The 18009-nt window shown below is 40.7% G+C and overlaps 1 protein-coding gene across 1 annotated transcript in view; it reads right to left on the bottom strand.

Annotated features, from left to right (window-relative positions):
- UPP1 (uridine phosphorylase 1) overlaps window positions 1-14685 on the bottom strand; it is a 26614-nt gene extending 11929 nt beyond the window's left edge. Inside the window, exon 1 of the mRNA XM_031064928.1 lies at window positions 14585-14685. Coding sequence (XP_030920788.1) covers window positions 14585-14685 — 101 coding nt within the window. The remainder of the gene's footprint in view (window positions 1-14584) is intronic.
- Window positions 14686-18009: the final 3324 nt, after the last annotated feature.

Raw genomic sequence — 18009 nt, 5'->3', positions numbered from 1 at the left:
GAGCGGGTGTAGCGGTGATGTCGGGAGCGGTGAGGATGCAGCCCGCGGCTTCGGGCATCGGCGGGAGAGCTGCTGCCAAGGGCACGGGCCTTCGGGAGGACTTTATCATGGAGATTACAGATACAGATACAGATACAGATACAGATACAGATGTAATATATGTTAGAAATAACTCATGCTATTAAAGAATGTATGTTATAAAGATTGTAAAATCCGAAACGTGTCTCTGACCACACACGGCCCGAGAGCAGATGTCTATTCAGACTCCAAAGAATTCCCGGACGCGGCTAAGATAACGATCGACGCTTTAGCGTAAGAATAAACGCTTCCAGGACGATGATCACCGGTATCTCGAGTCGTCGGAAACCGCCTAAGAGCGAACATCGCCCTGCAGATTACATCAATCAAGATAGCCAGCAAAGCCAGAACTATACATCTGAATACACGGCTTCTCCAGAGCCCATCAACGCTGACTACACGCCTGGAGCCGATCTTTGTCCAGCTCTGCACGTTGAAAGAAACAGCGATGAACATGAAGAGTTACAAAAGAAATTGGGACTCCTTCGCCTCGGGCACAACAAACTGTATAAAACCTCGCCGCTAGAAGCGGCTCTCGTGGACGGGGTAGGGTCCAATGCTACAGAGGTCGGATCCAGGTTCACCCAGCGCCGATCCCGGGCCCGACACTGTCTCTTTGGCTGTGGCGGTTTCGAAGACCGAACTTCGGTTGTGCAGAAAGATTAATAAATCTTTTCGCAATTTTTGAAAATTTGGCTCACGACTGATCATTTATAACACAGATGATACAGATACAGATGCAGGTGTCGGCCGAGGATGGCGGAGTCGGCTCGGTGCCTGTGTCTGCCCTTGCGTGTGTCGGTCGGTGCGCACACACCGTGTTCCTGCTCTCATGGCCATGTGGGCACGGCAGTCACGGTGCGTTTCGGCTAGTGGAAGTGTAAATTTAACATTGTTCATGTTCATTGTTTCAGTAATTGAAAACACTAAACCCACAATCCTGCAATGCAATTTTAAAAGTAAGTTTTCCTACCAGAACCACACTGTAGTTTGTCATAGTAGGGAATACTTGAGAGATGGAGCAACTAAAATCTTCATGGTAGAGAACTTTCTGTGCCTCAGGACACAGAAGGCACAGTAAACACATTGGGCACAAGGCATTGCTGAGATGTATTTTTTAAAAAATCATGTATTGGGCATTTAGAGTAAAATCTATTCATATCCTGTCTCACACCAAAGGACTTTGATGGGAATATAAGAAAAATTCCTTGCACAGATACATTTCTAGGCATAAACAACATGCAAAAGGAATTGCTCAACAAACTCAGCAAAAAGTCACCTGTTCAGCTTCTTTAGATTTCTAGTGGGTGAAACAGGACAGGTTCCTAATCCATCTTCCATTTTCCTGTTCTTTAAATATTTGTCAAGACTTCCAAGCTACAGTAGTGGACAAGCACCTTATAAGAGTGTTTAATTCTGTAGAAGAAAGTTTTCCCTTAAACAGGAGTTTTACCTATACCTTCATCTCAGGATCCAGTGAAAAGTTTGCTTTAGCTTTCAGGTCATTTTCCATTCAGCTATATATTAAGAGAATCAATGTAGATTGCTTTTGTGTAAATAATAAAGTTACTGTAGTTACCTTGTCTGAAATGTTCCATAAATTATGCATTTCTATGAGTCTAATAATTGGTAGTAACCTTTGCTCTCAGTTATCACTAAAAAACTTTAAATCTCCTTTTAGCTTCCTGGTTTTGTAGTGTAGTGTTTTGGTTTTCATTCTATTTTGTATTTTAGCGGGAATGATTCTAATGTCATTTAGAAGGGTGAAAAATACACAGCTATATACTGGGGTAATAACAACAATATGCAACCTGTGTCAGTTTTCAGGTTTTTATATTGCACAGGTGAAAATTTGAGCTATGGAAAATAAGGCTGTGTGTCATATTCAAATGTATTCTCCCTTGTGCTCACCATAAACCATTTTCACAATCAATTGGTCAAATAATTCAGTGCAGCTGTTTTACCCACTTCATTTTGATTTTTCAGTTATTCTGGATGTTTTGTATCATGACAACTATTAACAGAAGGACAAAATGTGCTAAGACTGAACTTCTTTATTTCTATTTCTAGCTTTTTCTCTCACACTATAGCATAACATATAACTATATTCTGAAAAAATATCTGCAGAGAAGAGCAAGAATATGAAGATATTTATTTAGAGAAAGAAATTGGGCTTCATCCTACATCTTTTACAACTCAGCCTGCATATTCAGCACAGATAATAGTATTTAAGAAATAGATAAGCCTAAATCAAGGGAATTTTATATGCTTCAGAAGCACATGGGGCAATTGAATTTTTGTTTGTATTGCTACACAAAGAAAGTTAATGAATATGGACCCTTGATCTTTGGAGGCATGTTTATATTGTAGTCTAGTCCAAAAAGACAGAAGTGGTTAGAATTATGTATTAGTTATATATTAGACTTCATTACAGTGAAATGGCTGTATATAAAAGGAAAATTACTCTCCAGTCACTAAACCACCAAGTTATTGTTAAATCTTTATCTAGAATTCTCTTTTAGAAACATTCATATACTCAGTATCTTGGATGCAATTCATAAAATCTAACTGCACTTTTGTTTTATCTTTGGACTTGCAAAGCAATCAGTATTCAAAAAAAAGAAAAAAATCTCACTACTTAAAGGCATTCAGGGCAGAAATAGAGCACAAGACAATGAAACAAATGTTTCAGCATTTAAAACAATAAGGCAAGATTTTGTAATAAATACCCAGCTTTTGACTTTGGCATTTCTCTGAAAAACAGAAATAGAAAACCAGAAGCTTCCACCACTTTTACATGGAACTGCTGATGACTTTGAAAACTGCCAGCTGCATGACTGCATTGACTCAGAAGCAAATAGAACAACATTATTACTCCGATAAGGTGAATTCAAGCAGCACACTTCCACCCTTGGGGTCAGCTGGAGCTTTTTGATTTGTTACACCACTTTGACTTCATGGCCCTTGGAGAACAGGCAGGTTATGTGTCTGGAGCAGCTCTCTGTTATTCTGAATGCACAGATTCCAGGATCACCCTCCTCCTCTTGTGAAGAGAAATCTCAGGCTGTTAATACTCTAACTCACAGTATTTAAACTGTGATCAATTCAGATTCAGTTGACCAACAGTGCAAATCAAAGCTCTCCTTGGCTTCACTATGGAAAGCTGAATACACATTAAAGACTATCATTTAAGTTGGAAAAGACCACCATGATCATTAAGTCCAACCTTCAACTGAACACCACTTTGTCAACAAAGCCATAGCACTGTCATGTGTGGTTGCTTCTTGAACACTTCCAAGGATGGTGACTCCACCACTTCCCTGGACAGCCCATTCCAGTGCTTAACTGTCCTTTCAGTGAAGAAATTCTTCCTGATGTCCAACCTCAATCTCCCTTGGCTGTTTCCTCTCATTTTGCCAGTGGTTGGCTGGGAGAAACCTACATCCACTTGTCTACAAACTCTTTTCAGGCACTTGTAAAGAGTGGTCAGGTGACCCCTGAGGCTCCTTTTCTGCAGGCTAAACAACCCCAGCTCCCTCAGCTGCTCCTAGGACTTACTTTCTCAAACCTTCACCAGCTCTGTTGCCCTTTACTGGAGTCACTCCTACAAGTTCTATTCCACCTTATTTTCTTTCCCCTGTCCGGCTGTGAAGGGGAGTGACAGAGAGGCTTGGCAGGCACCTGGTGTCCAGCCAAGGTCAACACACAACTGGTCAGGTTTTAATGCTACGAGCTCCAACTCTGGCATCCCCAGATAAGGGTGGCCTAGAAAACTGGATTTCCCCAAAAGCTCTGCTTTCACTGCAAAATTAATGGTTTCAATGTATCTGGACAAAATTCGCAACACAAATTGTAAGTGAAAATAGATACAAGGTAAGTAATCTCACACATCACTAAAGTTACAGCTCGATGTAAGCTTTTTTATATTTAGAAAATTTTGCTGAGCAGCCAATAACTGTACATTTAAGCATTTGCATATGTCTTAGCCTTTTATTTTTTAAATACAATTTAGTTGAATTGTTCAAAATTATGGATAGCAAAGATGGACACAGGTGCTAGGTCTAACAACATCAACAGCAAAATTTCTACAGTTTGCTGAAAATTTTGAGCGTTCAGATTAGCAATGGTTTACCTATTTCCAATCAATTTTTACATCAAGATTCTAAAGGAACAGTATTAAACCAAATACTCTAAACATTCTGTTCAAAGAAATCTATATTTATTAATACATTTTAGAACCTTCAGGACCTGGATTCAAAGGTGTAAGATGTATTGAATGTCATCTGAAGAGGAAATTCTAAAAATTAAGAGTTTACTTTTCATGGTATTAGCAAAAAACATGGTAATGAAATTGCACCCACTTTCTAGTGGACTTTATAATCAATATTTAATTATTAATAAGATTTCAGGGATATATCCTAATCCAAGTAGATAAAATAGCAAGTGTTGAAATATCAGTGTATCTTAACTTCTTCAAAATATTAAAGTACAACATTTATACATTGCTATTTCAAAGTACAAACTTCTGCTGGTGCAAATAAACACAGTGATCTAGCATATAATATTTTTGCTACAGTCAAGACTTCAGGATAGATATTTTTTTTATGTAACAGCTGAAAGTGCTGACATCATAGATAGCTGAGTCCATAGAACTGTTAAGTAATGATTCAGCTTCTATACAATGAGACTATACCAGGAAATGCCACCAGATCTTTAATTATGTGGCTGAACACTATGACTGATCAACTAGTTCTTGTGCAGTAGGCACAGCAATAGAACTGTCCTAGAAAGCTGAGTGTCTGTTCAAAGTAAATGAGCTTTTGGGATGAAGAAGCAGTCTTTTCAGTGAAGGTTTGACATTTTTACTGCAAGTATCCATACCAGTTCAATTCTTTCTAGCTACATTTCATCCCATATCATACAGTTCCCCTTCACCTTTCTTTGTGGCATAATTCATGAGTACAGCTGTACCTAACTAAAGAAATTTGCTGATTTGACACAGCATGCCTGTGTCTAGTCAAGTCAGCAGCAATATGGTAATCCTGTTTGAGAACAGCAAAGCAGCAGGAGTCTTGTGCAGGAGAAAACCTCAGCTTAGCTTTGTTTATTACATTAAGAAAAGGTCTAGGACTAAGCACTGACAGCTGTTGTCTGTTCTTCAGAATTTGCTGCAATCAAGCCCAACGAAGTTCATCCATGTCGCAAACATCTCAATCAGGGATGCGTTAAGTTACAAAAATAATCTAGCCAACATGTAAATAGTGGGCTGTATAAGCAATACAAAGCTTTTGTTTCCCCAAGAATCTTTCAAGTTACTTATTACATCCCTGAAATGGTGGCTTTTAACTCATTGCTTGCAGGTGGTGATTCAGAGCATTCTGAATCTGCAAAAAGGAAAAAAATATTAAAGTTCACAGAGTAACTTCAACCATAATGATAAAAAGGTCAGCTAAAATTTTTGGTTTCTTCCTCATGTCAAAATACACATAAATTCCACTACTTTTAATTTTTAATTAACAAGATAAACAAGCTACCTAAGAAATTTGCAGATCTGTACCCCAAAACAAAGGGATTATAGATTTACATATGGAATGGGTTGTATCCCCTTCCTGATGTGTCTAGGGCTTATTCTGTGCAAGTAAGAACAGAGACAGCTGCATCTCAAAAGGGAGCTGCAAGGTGCTTATGCTGCCAATTTCTTTGGATAAACAGAAAAAAGTACACAAGTGGGAAAAAAAGTAAAAGCACTACCATCAGCAATCATCTAAAAGAATGAAAAGGACATGGTCAAAACTGAAGGAAGACACGCATCTGGATGAAACCATACTGTTAAGAGCATTAAAAGCAATCTCCTTTTACACTGTGATAAAGAACCAATCTCAATTGGAATAGCTATGACTGCAAACAAAGGCAATAGAAGCAAAGCAGGTATCATCTTATCAAAAAAAAATGAAAAATAAAAGCAACTCAAAAATTAGACGTATCTATATGTCAACCTATGCAGCACACTGACTTTTCAGAAGCCTTTACAGTGTACCCATATTTTTCTTCTCTTTTGCCTAAGTGGTATAACCAAACCAATTTCATGCTTACTCTGAAAAATATTCAAGTTTTCTTTATATCTCAGATGTCTCATTAGAGGCACACATATTAAAGAAATCAACTGTTACCAAATTAAAGAAATTAAGATTTTGAAATCCCCTTTAATTTTATTCAGAATAATGGGAAAGAAAAATGACAGCAAACAAGAAAGTTGAATAGAATCTGAAAACAAAGAATATTCAAGGCTTTCTTTCATTATGAGGAAGAGCACTTTTAGACTTCATGGTTGAATTGTTGGGTCATTGAACCTCTCAAAGCAACATCCTCTGCGTGATCAGAGTTTGGATACTTAAGTTAACTTGAAAAGTGGCTTCTAAGGTTATGCATTCTCCTTCAGATCCAGACCAAGATCTGGCTTCATCCCGCAGTTTTATGACATTTTTACTTCTGAACAAAACCACACAACTTCTAGTTCTCTGTTTTCTCCTGATACTCACCTGGAGGAAGAGGTTTTGCACACACAACAACAACAAAAAAAACAAAAACAAAAACAACACTGTAGATACATTAATGGAAGACACAAAAATTAATTCAGATAGGCTGAAGTGTCAGAAAATTAAAATACCTGGCCTCTAAGACTTTCATACATTAATATATCAAGGGATACAAAAGGGATACAAAAGGATTCCCTGACACAAATTCCAGTGCATGGAATGGGAGGTCCAATAGCATTTCCAAACATTGCCTTAGAAAACTGAGAGCCAGCATGGTTACCAAAGCAAAAGGCCTTTGACAGAAGTATGAGAAATTTTCCCACTCTTTAACCTTTATATTTGTTTCCAAATGAAGTATTTCATAGCTATTACTATTGTGAATGATAAAGTAAGGTTTGAAAGCATGACATTGGATAACTTTTTTCTCTTAAACTGCTGAAATTCCACGGCCTTCAACAATGCGCGTATATTTATTTTGACAAATTTCTACAAGCAATGCTCTATTTCTTAAACATGAGAATCAATGACACTTGTGACAGAAGTTTTTGGAAAAATACTAGGAGCAAAATAATATTCATAACAACAAGGCAACAAATATTTTACTGTCTGCTTAAATTTAGGCAGGATGGCCGTGTATCTGCAGCATTTTATGGAAACACATCGCAGAGAAGCCCCTGGATCAGAACACAGAAGCCCCTGGATTGGAACAGAGCATACTGCAATTGTAGAGATGAAAAAAGTCCATGAAAGCGCCTGCCTTCACTGACTACAAACAGGAGCACTCCTTTCTTTAGCTGGTCACAGGGTATTGTAAACCAAGCACAATAATTCAGTGTGTCTCACCATATTCACAGAGCCGCACAAATACTGAGGCTGCCCTCTGCTGTTACCTTGAGAGTCCAGCTCATTTTAAAAGAAACAGCTTTCAATAACGTTACCTTCAGAGTGTCCACTGTTTTCTGATATTTCTTCAATCTGTTTTTCCCATCCAGTACACTGCTGCAACCAGTCAGTCCCATAACCATTGCTTATTAATTTGCTAAAATTTACTGCTTCAATTTTTCTCTGAGCAGGCCTGTAAATACAAATGTATTAAAGGAAAACAAAAGCACAAGTAAACAGAAATGGGGGCTAGATGGAAAAATCATATTCTTCACAGAAAAGGCCTTATATTAGAATTTATTTCTAATTATAACATCAATTTTAAAATATAACCATTTCTAGCCTTATAATTTATTTTTTAAATAACAAAACATATATTCTACATGTAATCATCTAAGACGAAAAACCAAAAAAAACCCAAAGAAACAAAAGCACAGAACTGAGCCTGATTTAGTACTGTGCAAATTTACATGAGAAGAGATATCTGTTTCACTGGAATTTCACATTTATAATGCTTACACAGTTCTGATCTTAAAGACAAAAAGTGCAAAAGAATGTGTAAATGAAAAAGACTGACAGTATTCATTCTGTGGTGCACCAAAGTGAAATTATGTTACAAATTTTTTCTTAAATTCATTTGACAGTTTAATCACTTATTTGGCAGCATTAACATAGTTCTAAAAAACCCAATCTAGAATATAAAAAAAAATCTGCTACATGAAGATATGCCACTCTGTCCTCAGCTTTCCTAACACAAAGTTATATTGAATAATTTTCTAATATGAGTTAAAGTACTGTTATTTTAGTTGCTTTAGACACTTTTAAAACTATTTTAGCATCACATATGATACCAAATTTAACAGCAATAAAGATCCACAAGGACCATACACATATCTGCTAATTCCTGCATTTTCACAATGAGCAATTTTACTTGTACACATGAATAGTTGCAGGCTTAGGTGGTCAATGATTTTCGTACATGTACTACTTACACGGGTGGCAAGGAAAGCTTATTTTCTCCACTAAATTCCTGGTTTGTAGAAACAGTTGGCATTCTGCTTGGATATTTAGGGCTTATAGGTGGAAGCTTTACCTGTGTTAGAGAAATCTTAGCTCAAAAAAAAGGAGTTATGAAAAAAATAACCAAGATTATATGATAGCATAGGCTTAGAAAGTGAGGGTGATACTAAAGGCCTAAATGTGTTCAAATTTCCATGTCTTATCTACATGATTTCCATAAGTACTAGTAATGGATTACTGAGGAATAACAAATGATTAGTTATTCTACATGAGATTCACTGTTTGCTCTCTCCACAGCTGCTGTACACAAACCTTTCCTCACAGTACACTTCAAATCAAGCTTCAAATTCAAACTTATCCATGGCAACTTCTCATCTTGGTCCATTTCTCTGTATGCAGAATATGAAAACAGACTAGTCTTACTAAAGTCAGGAGGACTAGAAATTAACTTATGGTTTAATTGCTACTTCTTTTTTAATTTGTTTGGGTTTTGTTTTTTAATAAAAAGCATAAAACTTCCTATATAATAAGAAAACTGATGTGGTATATTAATTAGAGGTTTGATATTCAAACAAATACATATATATTGGGGGAAGCCTACAACAGAACAATCTATTTTACTTTCATCATCTTTCCAATGACAGGTAAAGAGACTCAGTGTTGACTAAAAGACTGAAAGATGACACCTAGAAAGCCAGGGAAAGACAACACACACTCCAGAACTGAAAGTGGGAAAACCAAGAAGTAGTGGAGAAACATGAGCAACATATACCAAAGCTCTTTATTTTAACTTTGATCAAAATCAACAGCTACTAGAGGGTCACCTTACCTCCCTCCTTTTATTTGATAAAAGCATGAAATTAAATATCCTCAAGAACTCACAGATATTTTTCACTAATAGTTGCTAAGAAATTCTGAGTTTAAAAAAAAAATCTTTAAAAACTACTTACAGCTTCCATCATTGCACAGAGAAAAGTGGACAAGGGGGAAGTCCTGAAGATAGCACAGAATTTTCAAAGCTTGTTAACAAAGTTTTTGTGTTACACTAACATATCCTTTTAGTTATAACCTACATATTATTTGACCATTTTCTTTTTTAACATGCGACACAGGAGTGTGCCCCATGGAACAAGAGATGTTATTTGCAGGTTATTTACCAAAAAATCAGGACAGAGTAACTAAAAGTGAAATGTATTGCTCTGTAAACTTTACAAGTACATTAAGGATAACAATACTTTCCACCTATGTGGACATAGATACTGCAATAGAGTTAGAAGAACAAAAAATTATGAAATGCAAAAATTAGATGCATGAACAGCAGTCACACTTCGATTGCAGACACTACAAAACACCTATGAAAACCTCTATAAGGAGAAGATTCCAAAATGTAAACGCACCAAGGACTTCTCAAGGAGCTTGTGCACAGTGAGTATGGAAAGAGCAAACAAAAGCTTAATGGCCTTTGAGTACATCTAATCAATGAACTAATTAGGAAGCCACAAAGAAAAAGCAGATCTGAATGTTCAGAGAATGGAAGTTTCCTTATTATCTCAAAGAAAGTGAAGCCTGGGACAGACAGTTGTACCAATTCTGAGCCAGCATGTCAATGCAAGCATGTGTAAAGTCAGTGCTGAGACCCCTTCAGACTTCAGTGGAGTCAGACTGGGACATTTGTCAAAGAAGAGATCAGCCAAGAGCATGCAGTAATATCAGAGGCATCTAAGTGAGATGAAAAGGAGGGTCTTTGTCCAACCTGGAGGTTAAAAACCACATTAGCTGCTTGGAACTGCTTTTCAAGTTTGTTCACACTGCTTGCTTAAGCAGCCTGTTTGTGCTTTACATTTCAGAAATGCCATCCCGTTGTGCAGAAATGATAGCACTGCCTTCCCTCTATCACCGGACCACTTCACATTTGACCTGCAAGTTTCAGATCCAGGACACAATTACCTACAGTTTCAACTGACAAAAACAACCTCAGGTGACATTTGTCACATGCTGAAGGCAGGATGGCACACAGGGCAACACAGAAACACAACTCAATTTGATAGGATAAACAAATAGCAGATGGAGAGAGAGAGATTTCCCTCTTGGCATCAAACAGAAGCCCAAGGAAAGGAGCTCTAGTAATTAAAGAGTTAATTAAAGGACAAAGGGAGAGCAGAAGCTGGAGAGATTTTGACTGGAGACAGAAAAAGGTTCAAACTGTCCAAAAGAAAGTCAAGAAAAAGAAAGGGGAGAGGAAAGGCAAAGTCTTGAAGGCTGCAAGCAAGAGCTTTGTTTTAAATGTTGCCTTTCTTGACATTAAATGAGAGGCTAGCTTATACTGCAGGGATCAAAACACTTCCTGCTGTTCAAGTAAACTAATTAATGACAAAAGTAGCAATGGAACAGATCAGAAATTGGCTTTGGAGGGCACCTGCAATCCATTGAGGTGCTATTTGCTACTTTGCTGGGCAAATTCAGCATTAAAAGCAGACTCTTGTGCCACTACACTCCAATGATTACAACTGAGGGGGATTTTTCCCTTTGACAAGTCTCTATGTAGTAGCAGCCATCAATTTTCCCAGATAAACTGCACAGGGCAATTTTTTTTACAAACAAACTACACAGGACATGTTCTTGCTTTAAAGTGTTTTCTCCCTCTGTGCAGAGATGGCAACAATATACTGTAAAAATTACTATGTTTATTATAAATACCTATTTATTAATCTTGGATTCAAGAAACATGACCTAGAATATGTACTGTGTCTGGCTAGTATATGAAGAACAATGGATATCTGCAGCCAGCATGGTAAGATGAAAGCCTTTAGATAAATCATGGCTCCTGTGTGATAAAGGACAAAATTTCAAATCTCTCTCTGAGGTAAAATCCTGGCCTCAGATGAGCAACAATTTTGCACATACCTAAGTACATATGCATCTATACACAGACATTTCAGACAAGTGCCTGAAAGAGAGGACTTTGGAGATGAAGGAGTAATCATACTGGTGGTGCTGCAGGGGTATTGTCAAATGCTGATGCAAACTCTGATGACACCTCCAACTGATCTCTCACCCCAACAGGCCTCCCTCCTTCTTAAAGTCGTGGCTTTTTCAACCCAGCCCAGCTGGGCCATAAGATGCACAGGCAAAAGGATCACTGAATCACAGAATGGTTTGGCTTAAAGATCATCTAGTTCCACCTCCCCTGCCACAGGGACACCTTTCACTAGACCAGGTATCTCAGAGCTCCATCCAGCCTGACTTTCAAGCCTTCCAGGGATGGGCCATCCGCAATTTCACTAGGCAACTTGTGCCAGGGCCTCACCACTCTCACAGTAAATTTTTTTCCTAACATCTAGTCTAATCCTACTCTCTTCAAGTTCGAATCCATTCCTCTTTGTCCTCTCACTACCTGCCCTTGTGAAAGGTCCCTCTCTACCTTTCTCACAGGTCCCTTCAGGTACTAGAAGGTCATAACTAGGTCACCCCAAAGCCTTCTCTTCTCCTAGATGAACAGTCCCAGCTCTCTCAGTATAAAAGAGCTGCTCCATTCCTCGGATCATCTTTGTGCCTTCCTCTGGACTCCCACAGTTCCCTGTCCTTCCTGTGTCTGGGGCCCCAGAGCTGGATGCAGCACTGCAGGTGGGGTCTCACCAGAGCCGAGCAGAGGGGGCAGAATCCCCTCCCTCCCCTGCTGGCCACGCTGCTTTGGATGCAGCCCAGGACACGTTTGGCTCTCTGGGCTGTGAGTGCACACGGCTGGGTCATGTCCAGCCTCTCAACCACCAACACCCCCAAGTCCTTCTGGGAAGGGCTGCTCTGGATCTGTTCATCCCCCAGCCTGTGCTCATAACAGGGGTTGTCCCAGCACAGGTGCAGGACCTTGCACTTGGTCTTATTAAGCCTTGTGAGATTTCCATGGGCTGCTTCTCCCTGGGCCAGAAGTCCATTACTTTGCCATGAGCACAAAGGCTAAATCCTTCATGCAGTAATACTTTTTGCTGATTTGCAAAATTCCCACGTAATAGTCCCCCAGATCTCCAGTCCTCCTCTAATCAGCAATAACCACAAGGACCAGCAGAGATTTTAATACTTCAGAACAAAGCAGCATAATACTTCAGAGCAAAGGCCCACTTGGGAACAATGTTTTCCAAACCAAGCAGAAGAGGTACCCGTAGAGGTTAAATGGTTTTGCACTTGTTCCTAAGTGTGCCCTTTGGGATTTAACTCCACAGTTGCATCATGCATGTCTCTTCTGAATAACTACTTAGTCACACTGGACTGAAAAATATTTTCAATACATTCAGTCTCATACTACCAGAAATACTTGAGGTAGTTTGCTGCTGCAATATCACCATGAAGTCAAATAAATAAATTGAATATTCCTTAGAAATTTGCTTGTGGTGTTTTGGAATGCATTATTCTTACCTTTCAACATACAAGATGTATGGCGAAAAACTAAAATTGAGACTCTTTGGTAGTTAGTTACCAAAACTGGTAGAGTTAGTTCCCTTGTCTCACTTGGAAGACTCTTTGGGAAGGTACTCTAAGAGCATGGGATAGAAACTTCCCAAAAGAGGATATTCAAAAAGTAGCTGTGAAAGAAGCACCATGTGACATTTCAAGATACATGATACACTTTTCAGCGTACAGCAAAGATACTGTGAAGCACAGCCAAATGAGAGTTGGTGGTGTGGAGGTAGAGCTAAACGTACCAACACAGAATTTGTCTTCCCAGGCACCTAATATTACAGAAAAAGACTTGGTAGATTTAGAACCTTAGGCAAAACTTAACTTCAGCTTCCAGGAGAATAGTGTAAATTATATATGAGGGCCTCAGCACATTTGCAATCTGAGCTGAATATTGAACATATATTCACTTTGTATTTAGTCCTAAATAAAGCACATGACTGAATGAAACTGGGTCTCAAGCAAACTCCACCAAAACTGAAATGACCCTCAGTTTCACTTTACAAGTCAGCACATGGGCTTGAATTACTGTTATCAAAGTTAAGTTTGACTCTTAGAGCACTGAACATAATTGGTTCTTAAGTAAAGGAGTGAGGAAGAGAACTTCCTCTCTGTCCTAGTTCAATTCCTTTAAGAGGCACAGCAGCAAGTTTTTATTTTCAGTGCCTTAAATCTATGATAGGAAAAAAAAAGAAGCTTCACCTACAAGCATCAGGCAAATTACAGTTTAAACATATGTCACTTGTTTGCCTATTGCCACAGACTCAGTAAACATTCCCAAGCCTATTCAGTAATGAGGTGTTCCCATTTACACAAGACATCATTCTGAATTTGCACCAGTTATTCATCTCAGCAAAGTCTGAGGACTTTTTCTCCTAAAATGTCCAACATCTGCCCTTCTGTTGAAGAAGGGAGGTACTAGTGTTCAAGTATTGTAGTAGTGTGTAGTAGTAGTAGTGTTTAAGTGTTTCCAGGTATACCCCAAAGGCCTATGGGAGATGCAGCAACTGAGTTTACAGAGGCTATTTAAAAAACATAAGGCTTCAGCATCTAAACTGGGGAGGGGCAGGGAAGATGGAAGAGGGAGGATAGTAGAGAGGTCTTCAAGACAAAGTGTCAATACAGAAAGGTTTGTTTGGGGCATAGTTTGTTCTATACTTACTTTGTCTTGGAATCTTTCAAATTCATTCAAATACAGCTAACACAGTATCTCTGGGAACTCTCCTGCATTTCAAACTAAATTAAACTCCTTTGTCAGAATAGTCTTCTGTTCTCATCTTCTTTCTTCCCCCCCCACAATTACTAAACAAGATGTCTCTTCACCAACAATGAATTGCAGGGGAAATAAAACATAAGATAGAAACTAACTACTGCTTTTTATTTATACTGATGTATATATACCATATAATGTGATGGGAAACTGCATTTCTGGTTCTCACACTACACCTGCAGCACTTGAGAAAACATGGCTTTCTTTTTGTTCTCTAACTGCACTATAAAAATTGATTCTGGAATACAGAAATATGGATTACAGCTTCCCTCCTATAAGAAACAACAGAGATGTGTTCACAAGCTCTACAAACAAAGCATCATCACAGCATGCCTCTCCATCCTACCTTCTTTTTCTGTGCATTTTCTTTGTCCTCAGCTTCCCGCTGCCAAACATTTTTTGTATCAAACTCAAAAGGTCCTCTTCTTCTCTCATAACTCTTACCATGATGATCATCAGCCATAAACTCTCTGTGAACCATAAAATCTGGTAGAGAGGAAACACAGCTCCTGCAGGCAAAGATTTAATGCTTCTTTGTACAAGGTATACAAATCTTGCACTCTAGTACTGGAGCATTCAGAAATGTTAATAGGTGAAGAGAGAGGCCAAAATGTGTTGGGCCTCAGCAATCTTACCGTGGCTTCTCAATCCCTGCAGAATTTACACAGTGTGTGAACCAGTCAGGTGCAGCATATGCTGCTGGAGGGGACTTCATTACCACAGGAGTGTAGTGCTTCAGTAGGTCTGGAGAGAAAAAGACAAAAGCCAGTACTTTTCTGACTTCTTATCTAGTTGCAAAAGCACTACCTTTGTTTTCAGACTGCTGTTTTGTCAGGAATAAATTAATTTCCTCATTTTTTCCATGAATTTATTTCAAAAGTCCAGAGGATCTGGACTGTAGTATCTATGAGCATTTTACACTGGACTCAAGCAAAACCAAAAAAAACCAAAGGAAAACCAAGTAAAACAGATGCTCACCAGGTCGGCCTCCTTGCTTTGCCAGCCTCACATAGGCTGAATCAGTCTCTTTGATCCTCTTCCTGTGGCACCCAGGCAGTGGCATTTCAGGGGGAGCTCTTGAAAGGTCACTGAGACCCAGAAACTGGGAGGGAAGTGGGCTCTTCTCTGGTTGTTTCAGTGACATGGGGTATTGCTGTCCTGCAATAATGGAAAAGAAAATATTTATGGTAAAAGTTAACTGATAGCATCCCTTTTTCAGGCAACTTAACAAATTGAGCCCACCTGGAACATGAACGAGGTGTTACATTTCATTGTGAAGACAAAAGACCAGGCTTGCTTATTCTGGGGGATATAGCACAAGCCATTTCTAGAGAATCAGATGCAAAACACTTGTTTCAGTCCTTTCAGTTCTGAGACAACATTCAAGTTTTCCCATAGAGTGCTCTTATGCAGAGGATCGTGCCTCTTCATTCAGAATACTATTTCCAAGGACACATCAAAAGCTGCGAGAGGCACACAAGACAGCAGAAAACACTTCAGCCTTTGGTTTCCTTTCCTTCCCATGTACTAACTAAAAGCAAAGACAGTAGCTGTCCATTGGCAGGTCTTTATTTGTAAAACCAAACCTGATCCCGAAATAAAAAAAAAATAAAAATAAAAATAACGCCCTACTAAACGCCCGCCTAAAAATAAAAAAACGCCCTACTTCTCCATACGTTACTTTCTCAACTTCTAGTGAGCAAAAGAAAATATAAATAAATCCTTCAAAATGGGAAAATGAACGGCAGATAAATAAGAAAAAGCCAGTCCGAGGTACTGTGCCATAAAAGATGCACAGGCACCTACCGGCGCGACTCCAGCCGCAGCTGATGCCGTTCGTCGCTGTAAGGACACCACTTCCAGGCAGCAGCTCGCTGAGGAGCTCCTGGCGCACACGCACACGCTCTGGCTGTTCCCAAACCCAACCCCAAGAACAGCCCAAAGGCAGAGGCACCACCCCGCTCCCGCTGTCGCCTCCGGGCGGGTCCGTCCCCGGCGCTCTCCCGCTGACGCTGCCCGGGGTCCCCGGTACCGCCGCGCCTGCAGTTCACAGACCCACGGGCCATTCCCCGAGGGATGACCCGCCCCCCCCTGGAAAGAGGCGGGACGGAGCCCGAAGGGGAGAGGCGGGCGGAGCCGGACCCGTCAGGGGCGGAGCGGGACAGCCCGGCCCACGGCGCCTCCTTCCCTCCTTCTTTCCTCTCTTGTGCCGGGCTGAAGCTCGGTGCCTTGCTCGCCACCGCCAGCAGCAACAGGGGCGTAGAGCAGACTGGGGCCGCTCCCGGCGGGCTCCCGGCTCGGGAAGCGGCGGGAGCTGTGCCTAAACGCCTTCCTCCCAAAGAGGGAAAGACGCTCTCCCACTGTGACGCCCGCCCGGACCTTGCCCCTACTGAGAAATTCCATCCCAGCTGAAACGAAGACAAAATCCATCCTTTATTCCATGGCATTTACCATTCTGTACTATTTAATTTTTGCCTTCCAGCCGGTCCATATACTGAAAGCCTGCTGGAACCTTTTTGGGTCCTTGAAATAACCGGCTCTGAGATTTTCTTTGTGTTCCTTGAGCTGGCAAGCCACTTTATCCACCAATGCTGCTTCTTCATCTTTCCATGTCTGGGACCTGGAGAACATGGAAGGATGATGGGATATTGTGGGATGGTTGGATGATGGGATATAGTGGGAGAACGTGGAGGGATGGAGGGACATGAAGAAAATGGTGGGGTGATGGAACATGGAGGATGTAGTCAGATGTAGAGGAGATGGAGGGCCAGAGAGGTGGTGGAATGGGGGCATGATGAGTCATGAAGATGTTGGGATGTGAAGAGAATGGATAGATAGTGGGACAAAGAGATTGTGGGATGTGTAGGGACATAGAGGAAATGGAGTGGTAGAAAACATATAGGGATGGTGGGATACAGGGGGACAATGGCCCATGGAGGGACAGTGAGAAATGGAGGGTAACAAGTTGGAGGAGACAGGGCTGTTGGGCCAAGGGGTGGTGGAACGATTGATGGAGAGGCCAGACAGGTGAAAGCATTTGGGACAGAAGGACACTGGGACATGTGGGGAAATGGAACATAGTGGGACAGAGCAGTTGGTGGCTAGGGGAACACTGAGGCCAGAAGCAGCACGAGCTGCAAGCTCAGGAACCAGGAGCTGAAGGGCTCACCCAGGCCCTTTGCTACATGTGGAGGTACCAGATGCTGCCTGCCACCTCCTGGGGACTCCCCCCTCCTCATTCCACAGGCACATCTCTTCCCACACACAGACGTGGATTGCTGTGAGGCAGGTTGAGATACCCTGTGAGGCAGTTTGAGGTCGAGGTACACCCCATGCGTGAAATCATATTGCATGTGGGGTGGGCTGCAACATCCTGTGGGGTGCACCAGGTCCACACAGGTTGGCAGTCCACAAAATTTTTAGGGTTGGAAGGAACCTCAGAAGATCATCCAGTCCAACCCCCCTGCCAAGGCAGGGTGACCTAGAGAATTTACACAGGATCGTGTCCAGTTGGGTTTTGAATGTCTGCAGACAGGGAGACTCCACAGTCTCCCTGGGCAGCCTGTTTCTGTGCTCTGCCACCCTCAATGTAAAGAAGTTCTTCTTCAGGTTGAGGTGGAACTTCTTGTGCTTTAGTTTATGGCCATTGCTTCTTGTCGTGTCTCTGGGCACCACTGAAAAGTCCAGCACTACCCTCTGGACACCAGCATTTGAGATGCATTGATGAGATCCCCTCTGAGTTTTCTCTAGACTTAGGCCCAGCTCCCTCAG

This window comes from Geospiza fortis, unplaced genomic scaffold (genome assembly GCF_000277835.1).
Source record: "Geospiza fortis unplaced genomic scaffold, GeoFor_1.0 scaffold1257, whole genome shotgun sequence".
In the NCBI taxonomy this organism is placed as follows: domain Eukaryota; kingdom Metazoa; phylum Chordata; class Aves; order Passeriformes; family Thraupidae; genus Geospiza; species Geospiza fortis.
The sequence above is the reverse complement of the archived record's forward strand: the minus strand, read 5'-3'. Positions and strand labels throughout refer to the sequence as shown.